We start from the raw sequence: 20826 nt of genomic DNA on the forward strand, positions 1-20826 counted from the left end.
AAACGCTTTCTAATTCCTGTTTGAAATTCCCCGTGCTTTTTTTTTTTTTTTTTTTTAAGCTTTCTGAAAGAGGCCCTGACTCATTTCTCGCATGAAAACCACGAGCCGGAGCGGGGGGGTGGACAGAAGTAACTTTCGGAGCGATTCCTCTAGCTCCTTAGGTTTTCCGAGAAAGCGACGGGGGCTGTGGGAAAGCCCCCAGGATCCCTGGGACTCCTCGCAGCAGAACGGGGGGCTTGGAGAGCTCTGCAGGGATGAGCCTGGCCCTGCTTTCTCTGTGGACTTCAGAAGCCACCCCCAGGAGCCACGAAGAGGATGAGGTGAAAACCGCGACAGTTTTGGCACCGACGTCAAGCCTGACCACATTCCTTTCTTAACAACAAAACTGTTTTGGGTTTTTTTTTTCTGACAGTGACTGTCACTGTCAGAAAAAAAAAACCCAAAACAGTTTTGTTTTGTTGCATGAATTCGGTCGTCAGCGTTTGCTTGCATGTGGCTGCTCTCCCAGCGCAGAGCCGCTCAGTTTACTGCTCCCTCCCTCGCCTTTAGCTACTGCAGAGGGAAAGTGGCAGGCGGCGCCCAGGATGTGTTCCTTCTGCAGCTGCTGTCACTCTGCAACAGTCTGCTTTTTGGCACATTAAAGTGGATTGCATTCAGGCACTGTAGGTATTTCTCCATCCCCAGAGAGCTTTCAGTCTAAGGGCCAGATTCATTAAAGCTGTTCTCCCATTTTGTCTCTATGGAAAAAACCCTTAGGGATTCAGGTACTCAAGTTTGTACTTGAGGCAGTGGGAGATGACTTGCCCAAGGTCACAAGGAGCAGCGATGGGATTTGAGCCCTGGCTTCCTGCCTGCTGTTGTAAGCAGTAGGCTACCCTTCCATGGCCTCACTTTGCAACAATATTGTCCAAGTGATGGCATCAATTAGGGAAAAAGAACACATCCCGTGCTTTACCTGTCATTGTCTCTGTGCAGTAACTGAGGAATGACTTTTTAAAGGAGTCATTCCTGCACAAAAAAAAAAAAAAGGGACGATCTAGGGGCATTCTGGGGGCAGAGCACATAAGTTGCTATTTTAAGAGATTTGCATGACTACATTCGGCAACTTATTCCTGCAATTTTATACCTGCTAATTATCTTGCGCAATTGAATCAGACTTGCCTGTTGTCTGCTATTGGCTCAGTGGGTGAACTGGGGGGGGGGGGAGGGGAGGGGAGGAAGAGTTCAGGGTGAAGAACCAGGAAGGTCTCGATGACCTGGAGAAGGACTGGGTGAACTGGTGGAGGCGCCAGCAAACTGGCGATTCCAATTACGCGCGCGTGTTTTAAAATATACCGACTTCCGCATATAAATCCGGCTTTTCTGGAAGTTATATTTTTTTCCATGCATAAAATACGCAGGCGCATGTTTATAAAATAAGTGTTCACGTTAACCTTGTGACTTCTTATGTGGGCGGGAGAGTGTCATACCAGAGACCTTTTTTTTTTTTTTTTTTTTTAAAGCCTATCACTGAAAGCCAGCCCCGTTGATCACTCCCTATAGCAGCCGGGATTCTGCTGAAAGAAGCGGTGGCAGCTTTTACAGTTGCAGGGGACGTGTTCAGGACCAACACCTGAATGCAGAGTGCCGCGCTGACGTTCAAGCGCACCCAGAACCAGCCCGATCGGCACAGGCCCAGGCCGGCTCTGAAGCTGGCATTGCCGAGCAGCTAAATAAATGTACATGCAGGACTGCGAGTGTAAATGGCAGGCCATTGATGTGCACCCCCCTCTATGAATTCAGGTTGCACGTGTAACCCCCCTGCTGGGGTACATATAATGATGGGGACCGGGGGGGGGATTTCCTGTTGTTTAGGGGGTCACCCCTTCTTTCTTTTGTGTGGGTTCTTCAGCTTTGCTCATAACAGATGGGAAAGTCGACCCCGATGCTCCACACGCATGCTCTTTTAATTTTTGATGTATGGACAGGCAAGATGTCCCTTCTCCCTCCCCCCCCCCCCTCCATGATCTCCCACAAACGCCCCCCCCAAAAAAACCCAGGCTGGCTCAATGCTGAACACTGATGCACTATCAAATTTCAAGCAAAACTCGCAGCTTTATTTTTCTGGAAGATCCAGCCAGCCATGAGCTCTTTACCTGGATGAGAAGTTACTTCAAAACATACGGAACAAGCCATAAAAATCCTGGGATTATTACAATTTACTGCTGACCATAAGGTGTCGCCATATCCTCTCCATGGCCTTTTCTCTCCTTCAGCCCTGTTGGAGGCTGAGTTGTTCAAACATTGCCCTTAATCAAAATCATCATCCAACGGGCACCAAACCACAAGCACCGTGACAGCACCGCCCCTTTTCCCAGAGCACTGTGCACCCTCACAACAGTCATGGACTTCATTGAACTAAAGTCTCCCTTCCGAGCTGGTTCCCCCGCACATAGCAGCAGCACCTCAGTCCCATTCCCCCTCTAATTACCTCAGCTTCCTCCCCTCTCGAAGCTTTCTGCTCCACATTCTCGGGTAACTCCTCAGGAGGAGGACGAGACCTTTCCACTCTCGGGCCACTGCCCTCTTGCTTCACCACTCTGGTCGACTCTTCTAGGGAAGGAGGGGACCTCGCCTTTCCATCTCTGCTTGGTTCCCCCGGACCCCACACTTTCGGAATATTTCAGGGCAGTTCCCCACTTAGGTAACTCACCCTACACTGCACTTTAGGGACGTGCATTTGTCTAGGATGAATTAGGCAATTTCAATGAAACTGCCTAATTCGTCCTGATTCGGGGACCCTGAATCCGAGTTTTTCCCAAAATTTTGGGAAAAACTCGTTTTCGGGTTTAGTGTGCACGTAAAAAAGTTAGCGCGCACTAACAGGAGTTAGCGCGCCCTAACCCCATTAGTGCGCACTAAACCGAAATTCGGGTCCCGCTGAATTTAAAAGGCCCAAACCGCGGGAAATATGAAATTTCCCGCAGTGGGCTTCGCACACCTTCTCCCTCTGAGACGTTTGGTAATTCCCCTGGCCTCTCCTCTTGAGGAGGAGGAGAAGAGCCCCGGCAGGATCCCACTTCACTTGGATGGGCCTCTGGCCTCCCAACCCTTAGGCTGTGTATCCAACGTGGTCACATCCCTAGAAGTTCCTAATCCCCATTCTTTGTAAAGGGTAGGGAAGGAAAAGGGCAAAACGCTTCCTAAATCTTTCCCCTTTATACTGCCCGCTCTCTAGAATCCACCAATAAGAGGGTCCTGAGCTGTTAAAGGAACATACATTTTTCCTGAAAACACCTGAACAATTTAAATCACGGCCACCCAGTGGTCACTGCGTGGTACTACATGATAGCTGTTTAACCCTCCCTTTGTCATACCATGATGAAGGCAGCGTCTCCTCCAGACACGCAGTTTTAAAATACTTCAACCTGGCATAATTAGGGTCACCCAAGGGCCACATCTCCCCTCTCTAGCCACCAGGAGGAGGAGAACCACCATGGCTGACGAGGTCTTCACGGTCCTACCCCTCCTGATCTCTCTCCCCCACCCCCTTACTCCTGGCTTCTCACTCCACAGTGAATGCCTCGGGTGGGGCCTGCCTTTCCCTGGCAACCACCAAATGTCTAAATTCGTTCACTGTCGGGGATGTGAGCGTGGAGAAAAGCCACAGTAACACACAGGGAAGCAGGGGATTCCTCTACCCTGGCCGGGTCTCGAAGGTCATCCTTCCCCCATCCTCAAGTAGGAAACACCCCCCCCCACCCTTTGGGACAAGAAGGTTGTGAATGTGACGGCTGGAGTTAGCCCCGGGATCTATAAATTGTTTTACGTTTATTATTAGGGAAGAGGAGAATTTTCCCACCTTTTAAGGAGAGGACACATTGAGTCAGATCCGAGGAGGAGAGGCAGGAGGAAGTGCACCCTGGATAAAGAAACTGCAGCCGTTAAGTCTCTTCTTCACGCTCATGATTTGTTTCCATTCTGCCATGGACCCTGATTTTTTAAGATGAAGTAAAGCCATTTTTTTTTTTGTTGGACACCAGCCTCTGACCTCTGGCTGTGTTTCCTCTGGGCGTACCAAGTTCACCGAGACTTTCTCAATGTGAGAACCCACCGGAGAGAGCGATTGACCTTGTCCCGAGTCCTCACCACTGCAGCCAGGGCCCCCGGAGGCCCCTACATCTCCTCCGCGCCCAGGGAACCCCGACATCCCAGTGGCTAACATTTGTTGCGTGATGACAGAGAGAATCAGGGGTCTGGGAATGTAGCGACTGGCCCTGGGAACCGCTGTGGCCCTTTAATCCGTCTACCGGATCTTAATAGTGAATTAAGGAAAAGACATCATCCCGTCAGCCTTATAAGTGACCAATCACATACACCTCTCCGGCCTTTCTCCCTGTAACACAAGTTCTCCAAGAGACAGACTTAGCAACGAAGAACATTCATTGGCCCAAAGCAAATCATTTCATTAAACAGGATTTTAAAAGCATCAAAAATTATGTTTATAATAAATCAACCAAAGCATCTTTACTAGGTACATTTCTTTTTATTGCATTTCAATTTACACATAATATATAATGTGATAGGAAAAAGAAGGGTGATACAAGGTAATCAATAATGTACATTGCAGCACATTACAAACATCTTCTCAGATTATTCATGCAAAATAATACTGTGCCCCCTTTAAATCTAGGCACGCATGGGGGAGTAATAGCCACACGACAAGGAGCGAAAAATAGGAAAAATGCAAAAAGAAATTACTGAGAGAGCCTAAACGCTGCCACATGTACTGATCAGGTCACATTAGGGTGAGTATCAATAAAGAATTTTAACTGTGAGGGTTCAAAAAAGATGTAGTCAGCGCCATGATGCTTTATATAACATTTGCACGGATAATGCACTGTAAATTTAGTACATGTCATTAAAGCCTCGGATCTCAAACTTAAGAACTTCCTTCTCCTTTCCTGTGTGGTCTTAGTGATGTCAAGGTACAACCACACTTTTTGGCCGTAATACAATTCTGTTCTATTTCTAAAGAACATTCTAAATATATTATTTTTCTCTGTAACCCAAATGCAAACGTCACCAATAATGCACCTCTCTTTACGACTATATCTTCCTGAGATTCTTCCAGCAAATCAGTCACATTTCATTGACTCTGTTCTTCCGCCTTTTCTTGAACTCTCTCCAGCTGCTTCTGGGGCAGGTCATAAGCCTTTGAAATTAGTGGAAGAGCTTCCTTTGGAATTTTCAGCTTTTCAGATAAATAGTTCTTAAAAAGATCTATTGCCTATATCCGTGGTATAATTGGAAAAGTTACCACTCTGATATTTGAACTCCACAGGGATTTTTCTATGTTCTCCAGTTTCTTATTTTGAACATTTTCCACTTGAATTAAATTTTGTTGATGATTTTCAATCTGTTTTACTTTCTTCTCCATTTCTGACATTTTTTTCTCTTGAATGCTGATCCTGTCTTCATTATTCCGACTACGTTTATTTATTTCAAAAGCAGATCCAGATAAAACTTATTATGGCATTTTCTTTTTTTTTTTTGCAATTGGTATTTTATTGAAAGTTGAAAACATGAACATTAAGCAAACAGATTAACAGGAATACAGCTTAAAGAAGAATACAACTCAGAGTACAAAGAGCAATGAAATATCCGCTGCCAAAACCAGCAGACATGTTGCACTCTAAATGAGCTAAGTAAGGTTTTATTTTTTCAGCTCCACCCCCCCTCCCCCCCCCCCTTTCCAGGTACATACACAGGATCAACATGTTAAGCAAAAAGAGGACTGTATTGGCTGCAATAAAGAGGTATAAAATTGAAATAAACGGTGTCAGATTTTTTATTTGTTTTTTGTCCACCTTCAGAAGTGTGTCGGTAGATCATCCTACCCTTAAGTACTTGGCTAAGGTGTCCCACCGCTATTAGGCCGTCCCCTGAGTAGGACCCTTCTGAGTACGTAGCCATTGGGTCAGAGGGTGCCATATAGCTGAAAAGGGTTTCAAAGTGTCATTTTTAACCGCAGTGAGGTACGACAAATGATACTGGCTATGTAACCTGTGCAGGACCTCTGCCCTGGATGGGATGTCCGGAGATTTCCACACCTTAGCTAATGTAGCCCGAGCAGCAATATATACTTGTGTAAGGAATTTATGAGTATGCTTAGGATAGTCCTCAGAGGGCTCATGTAATAAAACACCCCGTATACTAGGAGTCCGGAATCCCGGCACCACAGACTCAAGCCATTCAAAAAGTTGTTGCCAAAATAAGCGTACTTTTGGGCAATGCCACCAAATATGAGTATAATTAGCAACAAGGCCGCAGCCGCGCCAGCATAAATTAGAGATGGCAGGCATCATTCTATGAAGTTTCTCAGGGGGCCAGTGCCATCGATACAACACTTTGTAGCAGTGTTCTTGTATAGAAGCAGCAATAGACACCTTAGAAAACTGCAGGAAGATGAGATCCCAATCATCCTTTGATATATCTTCCCCTAGGTCTTTGCTCCAGGCCAGAAGGTGTTTGGCCGAGTAAGGGGAGTGATTATTGAGTAGCTTATAGATTTTAGAAAGGACTCCCCTCATTTTGTCTGCATGTTCACAATAGGACTCAAAGAGAGTTTTATGGGGGTGGATCTTTTTGGCAGATAATAATGGCTGAAGAAAGTGACGGACCTGGGCAGGCCAAGCGCCCCTGGGCTAGATAAAGCCTCCAGGCTCCGCACAGACATATCCGTTAGGCATTGGCCAAACGTAGAGAGCCCTTGTTTGTCCCAAGATACCAGCTGGGGATTTTCTGTGCCCCCCTGAAAAAGGTTATTGGAAAAAAGGCGAGAAGACTGAAAATATTCAGAAGGGCCCACAAGTTTAGGCTTCCAAGTCTTCCACACTCTAAGTGTGGTAGTAAGAGCTAGAGGTAGTCTGGCCATGGGCAGCCAGGTGCATTTAGGCTGCCATGCGAGCGCCTGAAGGGGCATAGGCCCTATTTGCCTTTGTTCCAATTGAACCCATTGTTTGGCATCCTCCTTACGATAAAAATCTACTAAAAAGCGAAGCTGTGCTGCTGCGTAATACCAGGTAAGGTTCGGTGCTCCCAAGCCCCCTGCCCTCTTGGGTAAATATAAAACAGTTCGAGCTACCCGGGGTGGCCGTTTTCTCCAAATAAAGCTGTAAATTTTAGTCTGCCAGCGTTTCAGCAATGCAGTGGGGAGAAAGATAGGTATGGTAGAGAAAAAATATAGGAGGCGTGGGAGAATTACCATTTTAACGATGGCCAGTCTGCCCAGCCATGAGAATGAATCCCTATACCACGTAAGCAGATCCCTGTCAATCTTCTTCCAGAGAGAGTTATAATTAAGGGATTGTAATTGGGAAGTGTGGGATCCAATGTGTACCCCCAGGTATTTAATAGAGGATTGTGCCCATCTACAGGGAAAACGTTGTTTAATATCCAGGACCTCTTGGGGAGACAAAGTGAGGTTCAAGAGCTCTGACTTCTCTAAATTCACGGTGAAGCCAGAGACTTTATGAAACCGATCCAGCGCATCGGCAACCCCCTGTAGGGATGTGGCAGGATTAGTTAATGTAAAAAGGATATCGTCTGCAAATAGGGACAATTTAAAATGTAAGTTAGGAAGGCGGACGCCAGTAATATTAGCCGTCCGTCGGATAGTCCAAGCCAAGGGCTCTAAAAAAAGTGCAAAAAGCATGGGTGACAACGGGCATCCCTGGCGCGTCCCTCTCTGAATGTTGAGTAACGGCCCATACCCTCCATTCACCTTGACTCTGGCCTGTGGCTGCATATACAATTTCTTGATCCAAGTTTGAAAAAATTCGCCAAAGTTCATGGCGTCCAGCACTTTAAAGAGAAAGGGCCAATGAACTAAATCAAAGGCCTTCTCCGCGTCAATGGCCAACAGCGCGGCAGGGAGCTTATGATGGTGTACCCAATCAATCAGATCAACCACTTTCCTGATATTGTCACTAGCCATACGGGATGGAATAAAGCCCACCTGATCATTATGCACTAAAGAAGGGAGGATACCCTTTAAACGTTCCGCCAAGATGCGGGCCAGAAGTTTCAAATCCAAATTTATAAGTGAAATTGGGCGGTATGACCCACAGTGAATAGGGTCCCGGCCTGGCTTGGCAAGTACTGTAATACCCGCAACATTGGCATTATGTGCCAGCCGCCCAGTATTCCGCAAAGAGTTAAACATTTCAGTAAGGGGGGCAGCCACCACATGAGAAAGCTTTTTATAATAACATCCAGTCAGACCATCAAGGCCCGGAGACTTCCCGGGTTTTAGGGCCTTTATGGCCTGTTGAACCTCCTCATTATGGCATTTTCTATCGAAGCCAAGGCATCCCTGATGGATTCCATAGTTATTTTAGCTGGCTTAACCAAAAAGGATTGTAATTCTGTTTATCTGCTCCCCTTTCCTCGTGGCCTCGGTAACATTGTCCCGATTTAATTCCAGCGCTGGGTAGCAGGGTTGGTATTTCTTTACCATCCCCCCTCACTTGCTTGTCCTAGACTGCTCTCCTTCCGGGCTTCCAGCTCAGCAGGGCTGTCTTGAGAGAGCCGACAATGCAGCCTCTCCCCGCTGATCTCATCCGCTGGGGTGGGGACTTGGCGCGCCGGGGCTCAGCGAGATTTCTTCGGCCTGTACAGGAGGCGTTCGCTCCGCGTCGCCCATCTCTGCGGCCCTCGCTCCCGGCTCTGTAGGTGTCGATACGAGAAACGTCTCCAAAGTCGGCTGTTTGGTGTCCAAAACTTTCAGCAAGCGCCCGGCTTTCACGAAGCCCGGCCTTACCTTTGGTGTGAGGCATGAAGGCATTGAAGAAAATCCAAAGTTTAGGAACTAAATACCAAACAGTGACAGCGAGACCTATTCGCCTGCCGCCATCTTGGCTCCTCCCCCGGTACATTTCTTTTTAATAACATTTTTTAATGCAATAAAAAGCTAAGATGGCATGACAGATATTCCCCGCACCAGCCAACCACAGCCTAAAAAGTATATCACAGGTTTGGTTGAAAGATGACGTCAGACTATCGCGTTGAACATTCTTCCAACCTCCCTTGTTTAGGCCATCGTAAGCTTGTGGTGATCCTCGGGAAAGCGAGTAACCTGAATAACTCTCCATAACCATTAACCTCATACAAACCATGCAGAGTCACTGCACAGATGTTCACAGGCTGGAGCGTTGTCCATCACCAGCACACCCCAGATATCCCCTTACTAATCGGCCTCGACAAACTGCTTCCCTTGTGGGCCTGTTCACAGACCTGGAAGAATGCGTCAGACTCGTGGCACCTGCAATTCTGCCAGCCACGGGCCACGCCGACAGATGAGTTGGCAAATATTTATCAGACCAAAGTATCCTTAAAGATAACCAGGGGTATTTCCCCTTAGAAGCTGCTGTGCTTAATTTTCCAAACTTCAAGTACAATACAAAAGCAAACTCGTGTTCAACATGTGAGCGTCTGTGAAGCTGCTAAAATCTGCCAGCCTTGCTTTACAGGTTACCCGCGCAGGTTGGGCTGCTTTAGCACTCAGGGGGCTCCCTTGCCGATAGGCTGCCTGCTGCTATAAGCCTCCTATGCCTAGGCCGAGTCATCGACAGGAGCCTTTCTCAAGGAGCTTGCAATCTGCCGGAGGGAGCCAGTGATGCTGGCCAGGTATGCGCTGATGGTCTGCATTTCCACGGCTATTTTACCTCCGTCGACCAGAGGATCAGTAGTGCACGCAGGTCTGGCTTCAGCTGTTTTATCTTCTTGAATGGCCTTTACAAGCTTCTTTATAGAGGCTAGAATTGAGGTTTCATCTCCTGGATCTTCCTTGCTGGCCTTCACCTGATGTCCAACTATCTCCTCACAGAAGTTGCCTAATGGTTTGTAGCTGCACCTCTCCAGGGTGGGAGAGGCAGGAGAAGGGGCAGGAGCAGGTGACGTGGACGTCTCGTCAGTGAGGCTGATGGAATCTACAAAATAAAAGAGGTGCGTATTCAGACACAGCCCGGGTAACAGAGCTGGCCGGATAAACTCAGCCGGCTATCTTGGGAGGCACATTCAGTAGTGCAGCCACGCTGTTGGATACAGCCGGCTAACTTTAGGACTTCACCAGCTAAGCCAACTCCTGCCAGTTGTGCCCCAGGAACGCCCTGGCTTAGAATTTAGCTGGATAAATGTTTTTTGAATGTGGACCTCACTATATTAAATGAACGCATTTCCAATAAGAAATCTGAGAGAAGACCTATGAGTCCAGGGAGTGGGGGTCCGGGGACCAGTCTGGACCACCAAGGCCTAATTTTTTGGGGAGAGGGTTCAGTGGAGAGGGGGGAGGTTGGGAGGGCACTTTTTCCACTCCGCGCTGCCTCAATAAGCAGTGGGGTGGGGAGAGGGGATATTTTTTTTTTACTCTGGGGAAGTCTACTTTTAACTTCAGATCCCTTTCATTGTTACTGAGGGAGCATCAGGACCCCGGGGAGCTGTTCTAAGCACCAAGATACTCCACCAGAACTCGGCTCCATCCAGTCACTATTGTAAAATGTTGACATTATTAATAAACATTTATATAAAAAGGAAAGGCGATGCCAGTGAGCAATGACTGGGACTCCCAGCAAACCCCAGCTCCGTCTGGGCTGAGGAACAGAAGCTGGGCCTCCAGATCCTACCCAGGCCTCACGGAGGTGAGCCGAGAGCCGTCCCTGCGGCTCAGGCCGCAGCCTGGGCCATTGCGGTGCGAGGGGGGGGGGGGCAGGCCCAGGCTCACCCGGGGACTGAGCTGCATGGTAGCTGTAATGGGACAAGGCACCTGGGTGTTTCCAGTTGCTGGCCCTGCCTCGTGGAATAGTTCGCCCTCCGAGGTGCCTGCTGAAAGGGATTACCTTTGCTTTCGTAAGGAATTGAAAAAGCCTTACGGCCAGATTTTAGAAGGCCTGCGCGCGTAAATCCCGGGGTTTATGCGCGTAGCCGGGCCTCACGTGCGTCGGGTAAATTATCAAAGGGACCGGGCCACCGCGCGTAAACCCCGGTCTGCGCACAAGTGCCGGGACTCCCTCGAAGGGGCGGACCACGGGGGGTGTGTTATGGGCGGGAAGGGGAGGGACGGAGGCTGGCCGGGATAGCGGCCATTAGTTACCACTGTCCTGGGGAAGCGCGCGCCGGCAGCTGGCTGGCGTGCGCAAGTTACTTGCTGCTCCTCAGGAGCAGCAAGTAATAAAACAAAAAAACTGAGCCAAGGTAGATTAGTTTTAGGGGGTGTGGAGGAAAGGTGAAGGGGGGTTAGGAAACTGGGGAAGGCCCGACTGCATCGCCGCGTGGAGTTTGCGAACGTATACCCCCCCATGTGCGTGCGGATTATAAAATCTACTCCTTATTATTTAAGCGAGCTTTATTAATGAAGGAGTTCGATTCCATGAACCCCTGAAGACTGCACAGCTGTGATGCCTCTCGTCTCATCATGCTGCAGTGAAACGCACAGCCATCTTGATTTACTAACATTTGCAACGCAAATAACACGTAATGACGTACTTACGCACTAACGTTTAGTGAACGTGACTCCATTTTGGATTCATATTTTGTATTGTATTAATACGAACGCTGTCGCGAATATCTAACCCGTCAATTAAATGACGAAACAATAGTCTGATCATAAGCTACACCTACTAGAGACCACGCTAGCTATTGCTTGTTCAGCAGTTTGTAAAATGTTTGTTCAGCAAAACCAGAACGCATGTGTGAAAGATAAGAACTGTAAAGTGTATAAAGGTTTGCTCCGAAGGGGGCGTGGCATGCAGTTGTACTAAGCCGTTGTCTTAGCTGCATCTTGCTGGCAATAAAAGTCTATCTTCACGGATCAGTTGTCTGGGCCTTCTTACTGACAGAAAAAGAGACGGTTACATTGGCGAGCTCAGCCAGGAGGTACCGGAGACGCTATTTTAGCTCTCCAGAAGGTCCGGTAGGTTGGTGGCGGAGCGGTCCCCCTGATACACCTGGTGAGTGGCCACCGCTGAGTTCAGCGATCAGGTTTCTAAGGGGATCGTTCCACAGAAATTCTGCCGGGACCTCTGGATTGATGATCCGGGAAGAAGGCTTTCCTGACGATCGGAAGACCCCTGCAGGCGAGTATTATGGGAATCTGGAAATAAGTAAAGACTAGCTAGCTCAGGAAATAGCCCGGTCTTTTCTGGCTGACCGAGGGGGCCTTGATCACACCCCACGCAGTGTGTTAGTAGGAATTATGCTCCGAAGACCACGCGGATAATCTGTATGGAAATAATAAGTAGCGTATACGACAGTGGGAATAGGTTTCTTGTTGTGTGAAAGAGAGTGAATGGCCTCGCAGTTCTAGACCGGGCGACCGCGTTCTAGTCGGGGCAATTGTGACCCTTTGTGTCTGACGGATACGGACCCCTTACCTATCCGTCTTCCCTTCCCTCCTTTGTCTGTGAACTCTATCCTAATGGGAGGGAGCGGGTCGACTCCGTTAAAAGTCATGACGGAACACTATAGCGAAGTGTTCGATGAACATAAATGTACGAAACCCGGAATGATTCAACGATGCACCCATAAATGGCCCGGTTTCTGTGTAAATTGGCCTCCTACAGGAACCTTTAATTTCCAAACGGCCACACGGGTCCAGAAAATAGTTATACGAGAAGGGAATCCGGGTTGCCCTGAGGATATACCATACATAACCGCGTGGATCGCAGTTATTGAAAATCCTCCATCCTGGGCGAAGAAATTAGTGGAGGGAGCCGCCCTCGTAATGGTGGCTCAAGCATGTAAGATGGGAGACCGGAAATCCCCAAACCGGAAGAGAAAGGGCAAAGCGGCCATATTGGACTCTACAGAGCATGCGTCAGCTGAGGCGGCCATATTTGTAGTACAAGGGAATCCACGGACTCCAGAAAAAAAAATTAAACCCCTGCCGCCTCCAGCATTGCCCGACGCTGAAAATATTTTGCCGCCGCCATATGCCCCTTCCTATCCCCCCACATATCCCATGCCACCAAGCCCCCCAGTCCCCTCCAATGCGCAAGCTGATCCAAGAATGGCACTAGCTCATGAAGAACGACCTGGAACGGCGACCGCGAAGGAAGAAGGCGGCGGCGAGGCATCCGTATCAGACGGAACTCGCAGTAAGACCCAAGCCGCAGCTAGTTTGCAATTACCAATCAGGGAAACATCAACTGTTGTTCCCGTAGTCCCAACTGAAGAAAACGAGCATCGTACTACGCAAACAATAAGATTATTTACTTACATACCTTTTACATCCAGCGATCTTTTTAATTGGAAACAGCTGGGGCCATCATACGCTGAAAAGCCAGAACAGATGGTAGACTTTTTACGGGGCATTTTCGCTGCCCACAACCCTAACTGGGCTGACATCCGGCACCTAGCCTCTATTCTTTTCACCACTGAAGAACGCCGGCAACTACAACTAAACATGGAAGAGGCAGCTCGATTAGGAGCCGGATCAGACGGACGTCCCGAAGACGCAGTAAGGGACTTAGCCCCGACTGCGGATCCTAACTGGGATTTCCAGACTGCGGCAGGGCGGGAGCGCATAACCGCCTATCAGACCGCGTTTCTTGAGGCTTTAAAGAAAGGGAAGCAGAAGGTTGTAAATATGGGAAAAATCAAAGACGTGGTGCAGCAGAGAGATGAATCCCCCGGAAACTTTTTGGAGCGATTAATGGACGCATATCGTCAATACAGCCCATTTGATCCTGAGGATCCCAAATATCAATCTATCATACTGATGAGCTTCGTTAGTCAGTCCTGCCCAGACATCCGCCGGAAGTTGCAAAAGCAGGAAGGGTTCGAGGGCATGAATATCAGCCAATTAAAGGTAATGGCTGATAAAGTGTATGTAAACCGAGAACCGGATGGAGACAGCAAGGAAAAGAAAGAAACTAGAAAGTTAAGAGAACGTGTTAGTCTGTTAGCCGCAGCGTTGGAAGAAACTAATTTCGGGAACCCGTCTAGGCAGTATAACGGGTATCCCGGATTCCGAGGAAGGGGCAACCCACCATCAAGAGGGCTGCCAAGAGGATGAGCGAATAGAGGAGGATTGGTTAGAGGTGGAAAAATGCCATTGGGAACCAACCAATGCGCATATTGTAAACAAGAAGGGCATTGGAAGTCTGAGTGTCCGGTGCGCCGGCAAGCAAAGCCGGGCGAATACGCACCGCCCAAATCTAAAGAAGCAGAATGGCAGATGACTGTAGGCGAAACTTCCGGCGAGGATAGCGAAGCATGACTAGAAAGGGGAACTCTTCCTCTAGACCCCCTTGTGGAGATAAAAGTGGGGGCTGAAACGTTCAAAGGACTGTTGGATACGGGTGCTCAACGATCTGTGATGACCACAGCCATCACCACGCCTACTTCAAGAAACATCTCTATAGTTGGGGCTTCCGGAAAACCACTAACTGCTCCCTTCCTTCAAAAACGGCAAGTTACAATAGGAGGACAGTTAGTGTCCCATCAATTCCTCTACGTGCCAGGGTGCCCAGTACCTCTCATAGGAAGAGACCTCCTATGTAAATTAAGGGCTACCTTGCAATTCGAACCTACCGGTGAAATCAAGGCATCCTTTGCCGATAGCCCAGTTTCCCTGATATGTCCACTACAAGAAGAATGGAGACTGCATCTCCCCGTTCTTGAACAAATCACTCTGCATCGATACGAAGGGGACACCCCTCTTAACGAACAGCGCAGACAACTGATGGATAGTGTGCCCCAAGTATGGTCCGAACAGAACCCGGGAGGAATAGCTATCGACGCTACCCCCATATGGATAGAAATGAAGCAGAATGCACAGGTGATCAATCAACCTCAATACCCCATTCCATACATGGCCAGAGAAGGAATTGAAGTACACCTGCAGAGACTGTATGATTTGGGAATTCTCAGGCGAATCCGATCTGCTTGGAACACCCCTCTACTGCCCGTAAAGAAACCCGGTTCTTCTGATTACCGACCTGTACAAGATTTACGGAAAGTGAATAATCAAGTAGCAGATCTAGTAGCCCTTGTACCAAATCCATACTCAATCTTGGCTCAAGTTTCTCCTACCTCCAAGTGGTACAGTGTCATTGACCTCAAAGATGCTTTCTTCTCCGTTCCAGTAGCAGAAGAATGCCAGAAGATCTTTGCCTTCACATGGGAAAATGCACAAACTGGAATCAAGCAGCAGTACACATGGACTCGCTTACCGCAAGGATTTAAGCACTCACCCACGATGTTCGGGGAGCAACTGGCAAAAGACTTGAAGATGTATCAAGTCACGTATGGGCCAGTCATACAGTATGTGGATGACCTTCTGTTGTTTCGTGAAACGTATCACGAATGTGCTCTAGCCACACTCCACTTATTAAAGACGTTGTACTCAAAAGGATACCGTGCAAGTAAAAAGAAGGTGCAAATTTGTGAATTGGAAGTAGAATACCTGGGATTCCAAATCCGGGAAGGTACCCGTTGCCTTGGAATATCCCGTACCAGTTCAATACGAGGTCAACCTGTACCCACTTGCAAGAAAGAGCTCCGAGCGTTCCTTGGAGCTGCAGGATACTGTAGGCTGTGGATTGCTAACTACGCTGTTATCGCCCAGTCCCTGTACGACAAGCTGCGGGGAAAGGAGGCAGAATCTCAGCCTTTTCAGTGGGAAACCCATGAACTGACAAGCTTACAACAACTGAAAGATGCCTTGATTGAACCACCTGCACTAGGATTGCCAGATGTAATGAAACCATTCCATCTATTCGTCGATGAAAAGAAAGGCATGGCCATTGGGGTATTGACTCAAACTCTAGGCTCATGGGAAAGACCTGTTGCATATCTGTCAAAAGGAATGGACAATGTTGCAAAAGGATGGCCAGGTTGTCTAAGAAGCATTGCTGCTGCATGCTTACTAATTCCAGAAGCAGTCAAATTAACTTTTGGACAACTCTTAAATGTAACAACCCCCCACACCATTCAAGGACTGCTAGAAACCCATGGACCAAAATGGATGACTAATTCACGTCTTGTAAAATATCAAGCTCTGCTATGTGAAACTCCTGAAATCCAAATACAGGACAGCAAAAACTTGAACCCGGCCACTCTTATGCCGGCACCTGAACCCGTCGCACATGACTGTGAGGAGGTCATGACTACAATACATTCCAGCAGACCAGACTTGAGAGATCAACCATGGCAGGGAGCATGGACATTATTTACTGATGGAAGTAGCCAAGTTATTGATGGAATTCGAGTTGCTGGATATGCTGTAGTTTCTGAAGACGACATTATTGAAGCTGAGCCCCTACCACCTGGGACATCAGCCCAAAAAGCTGAACTAATCGCTCTCACTCGAGCTTTACAATTGGCAGAAGGACAGACTGTGAATATTTATACAGATTCCAAATATGCTTTCCTCACAATCCAGGTACATGGAGCCCTATATAAGGAGCGAGGGTTCCTAACAGCCGAAGGAAAGCAATTGGCCAATGCATCTGAAATACATCAATTACTAGATGCTGTGTGGGCACCACAAAAGGTAGCTGTCATGCATTGTAAAGCCCATACCGGAAAGTCAGATCCCGTTGCAAAAGGAAACCAATGGGCAGATAAAACAGCAAAAGAAGCAGCCCGTGCACATTTATTATCAATCCCAACTACAACATATCCACTTCTACAATTCCCAACAGAAACTCCTACCTATTCGACAGAGGAGAATGACTGGGCACAGGCTGAACAGATTCACCATCACAATGGCTGGTGGATTCTGCAAGATAACAGAATATGGATTCCAGAAACATTAGCTTGGACTATTGTCAAGGAAGCACATAACAAAACCCATCTCGGACGAGATGCACTGGTAAAGTTGCTGGGAAAGACGTATTACATCAATAAAATAATCCAACTAACAAAACACGCAATCAGCCAATGTGTCACATGTGCCAAAAATAATCCTAGAAGTGGACCTGGTCCATCACCTGGACATATTTTAAGAGGAACTACACCTTTCCAAGTTTGCCAAATTGACTTTACTCACATGACTCCGTCCAAAGGCTACAAAGCAATGCTGGTGGCTGTCTGCACCTATACCGGATGGATCGAAGCCACACCAACACGAACTGAAACCTCCAAAGAAGTTGCGTCCTTGCTCCTTCACCAAATCTTACCACGCTACGGATTACCAAGACAAATCAATTCAGACAATGGACCAGCATTTACCAGCGATGTTATCCAAAGACTAAGTAAAATCCTCGGTATCACATGGCATCTGCACTGCGCATGGCGACCGCAGAGCAGTGGATCTGTTGAACGGGCTAACAGAACGCTGAAGAATCAGATAGCTAAACTATGTCAAGAAACAAAGACCAAATGGCCAGACATCCTACCCTTAGCCTTGCTACATCTCAGATGCAGTCCAAAACGATCAGGGCTAACACCGTATGAGATGATGTATGCAAGACCTCCACCTCTCCCTTCTTTTCCCGAATCATTGCAGATACAAGGGGAGTTGTCACTAAGTAATCAGCTCAAAGGACTATATAACACAGTCATTGCAATTCAGGACTATACATGTGACGTTGAACCGTTAGTTTTGTTAACCCCAATTCATCCATTCCAAGTTGGAAATTCTGTATGGATGAAGGACTGGGATGAATCCGATTTCCTCAAACCACGTTGGAAGGGTCCATACACAGTACTACTCACCACTCCTACTGCTGTAAAGGTCTCTGGATGTCCTTCCTGGATTCACTGGACTCGCCTAAAACCTGCTGCCTCCAATTGGCAAGTCTCCAGGATTGGAGACCACAAATTAAGATTCACTCAAAACAGGCAACAAGATAGTCCAGATTAGATGATTATAGTACTTTGCTAAAGAGTACTAACATATACATTTTTTCTTCCTTTCAGAATTAATCTACTGAACTACTTACAATTCAAGTCCAACGTGTTCACCCTCAACTTTCGGCTATGACAACCAGACTACTACTAGTTATTCTACTGATTTCCTGTTCTACAGCTACATCTCTTGTTCTACCTCTAAGCAAAAACTGCACTGAATGTGTCAAGTTAATCCGTACCACTACTCTAGATGGATTCCAGATTGTCTCTACCATTATACACCAATCTCAGCCACCCGACTCATGTGCAGCTCAGCCTGCGTGCTCATTGAATACTACTCAAGGATACCAGTCTTTTCACCGGTGCCTACAAAATGACAAGGTCATTTGTCATACACCTACAACTCCCAAGTACTATAACATCACCCTGACCGCCGGATTACCAAAGAGCTATACCTCAACCATCGTTCCGGAAGGAAAAGGCATCCTGTACTACATCAACTCGACCAAAGTCCTTATTGGAGGAGAATCTACTGCCACCATTACCTTCGACGCCTGTGAAGCCATTGGAAAGCACCCGAACGCCCTCCACTGCGGATCCAAAGCCTGGAAACAGGCCTATGCTCACAACCATAAGTACCTTTGTCCTTACAATCGGGTGGCCAATCCATCTCAATGGCTACCCTGTCAAGGAGACTTAATTTTATCAGGATGGACTCTGGTATGTGACTATACAGGAGGAGGATATCATGGTTGCCATGGAATTGGCCGGTTAACTGCAGTAGCTGGTAATACCATGTCCATACAATGGCCCATACGGGGTGAAGGATATCCCTGGCAAGATACTTGGGGCTTTGGAATCGATGGAACAGGGAAAGACCCCATGACCTATATAACAATTACCCAGCGTCGAGACAAACCTCGACCAATCATTCATCAGACTACTGTTGTAGGCTATCAGTCCTTCTTTGATGAAATATCCCACGCATCAGAAGAATTGAAAAAACATGCATTCTCCAATCAAGCAAAGAATATGTTTGTCAATCTGGCTGAGAATATAGCTCTCTCTCTTGAAGTTAAAAATTGTTTTGTCTGCGGGGGAACGCACACTGGAGAACAATGGCCATGGGAAGCCAAAGAGGTCTTCCAAACTGATCTCAATCAATTGAACACGACTATAACTTACAAACGGAAACCACACCCATATGAATGGGCTCTCCAGACAGACGTCATTGGCAGACATTGCATATCTCGACAACATTCCCGAGTATATACTACCTCTGTTGGTAATTCCCCATGTACGGGGGTGCTTACTGCGAACCTAACCAAACAAACCTGGTGGCAAACTGAGAATTTGACAATGCCTACTACCATGTGGACTGAAACAGTCCTCAACAAAACGTGGACTGCTGCTGGAGCGCCAACTACTCTCTTCGCTGCACCAGACGGTTACTACTTCGTTTGTGGCCGCCGGGCATATGAATTACTGCCGCTCAACTGGTATGGCACCTGTTTCCTAGCCACCATACGACCAAGTTTCTTTCTCTTACCAATCACAGCGGGTGAAACGTTGGGTGTACCTGTCTATAGCCCTATGAAGCCAAACAAACGTCGCAGAAGCCCTAAAGTTTCTATTGGTGATTGGAAAGATCAGGAGTGGCCCCCTGAGCGAATTGTACAATACTACGGCCCTGCCACATGGGCTGAAGATGGATCCTATGGATATAGAACTCCAATATACATGTTGAATCGCATCATTCGCTTACAAGCAGTACTAGAACTCCTGACCAACGACTCTGCTATGGCACTCAATATCTTGGCCAAACAAAACACCAGAATAATAACAGCTGTCTACCAAAATCGTTTAGCCTTGGACTACCTCCTAGCACAAGAAGGTGGTGTCTGTGGCAAATTTAACCTCTCAAATTGTTGTTTGCAGATCGATGATAAGAGCAAAGTTATCGAGGAAATTACTGATCGCATGATCCGATTAGCTCATGTCCCTGTGCAAACATGGACCGGTATCCTTGATTGGACTTCCTCACTACCAAATTGGCTTACTTCAATCCCCGGATTGAAGGACATCTTCATTCCTCTTTTGTTTTTTATTCTAACTTGCATTCTGTTCCCTCTTTGTTTACCTCTTATTTTCAGAAATCTACGATCTATGATTGAAACCATTGCTGATCGCAGGGCTGCAGCTCATATTATGATGATCAATAAGTATGTGTCGATTTCTACTTTCCCTGATTCTGAAGCATCTGACTCTGATGATATCTCTTTTGATTCTGATAATGATTATTTTGATACTAAACTCTAAAACCACCTAATTCACCGACAGGACCACTTTTGTTGCTAGGGAAAGCCGGGCTACAAAGGGGGTTGACGCCAGTAGGGCCCATCCGTCTCAAACCCGTGAAGTAACCAACGACCTAGTAACATTTTAGGGTCCACCTTACAGTTATTAGTATTGATTCTTGCTTCTCTTTTCAGTTACTTAACAGCTGCAAATGATACTTCCACTCTCCATCGGCGTTGAAAGTATCAAAGGGGGGAATGAAGGAGTTCGATTCCATGAACCCCTGAAGACTGCACAGCTGTGATGCCTCTCGTCTCATCATGCTGCAGTGAAACGCACAGCCATCTTGATTTACTAACATTTGCAACGCAAATAACACGTAATGACGTACTTACGCACTAACGTTTAGTGAACGTGACTCCATTTTGGATTCATATTTTGTATTGTATTAATACGAACGCTGTCGCGAATATCTAACCCGTCAATTAAATGACGAAACAATAGTCTGATCATAAGCTACACCTACTAGAGACCACGCTAGCTATTGCTTGTTCAGCAGTTTGTAAAATGTTTGTTCAGCAAAACCAGAACGCATGTGTGAAAGATAAGAACTGTAAAGTGTATAAAGGTTTGCTCCGAAGGGGGCGTGGCATGCAGTTGTACTAAGCCGTTGTCTTAGCTGCATCTTGCTGG

At 47.2% G+C, this 20826-nt stretch overlaps 1 protein-coding gene across 2 annotated transcripts in view; it reads right to left on the reverse strand.

The window, feature by feature from the left end:
* Positions 1-4505: 4505 nt before the first annotated feature.
* The window catches only part of LOC115078153 (Fc receptor-like A), a 28335-nt gene continuing 12014 nt past the window's right edge, over positions 4506-20826 (reverse strand). For both annotated transcript variants that reach the window (XM_029580861.1, XM_029580860.1), the window contains one exon: positions 4506-9971. In XM_029580861.1, coding sequence (XP_029436721.1) covers positions 9595-9971 — 377 coding nt within the window. In that variant the 3' untranslated portion in view covers positions 4506-9594. The remainder of the gene's footprint in view (positions 9972-20826) is intronic.

Source organism: Rhinatrema bivittatum, chromosome 16, assembly GCF_901001135.1.
Source record: "Rhinatrema bivittatum chromosome 16, aRhiBiv1.1, whole genome shotgun sequence".
NCBI classification, from domain to species: Eukaryota; Metazoa; Chordata; class Amphibia; order Gymnophiona; family Rhinatrematidae; genus Rhinatrema; species Rhinatrema bivittatum.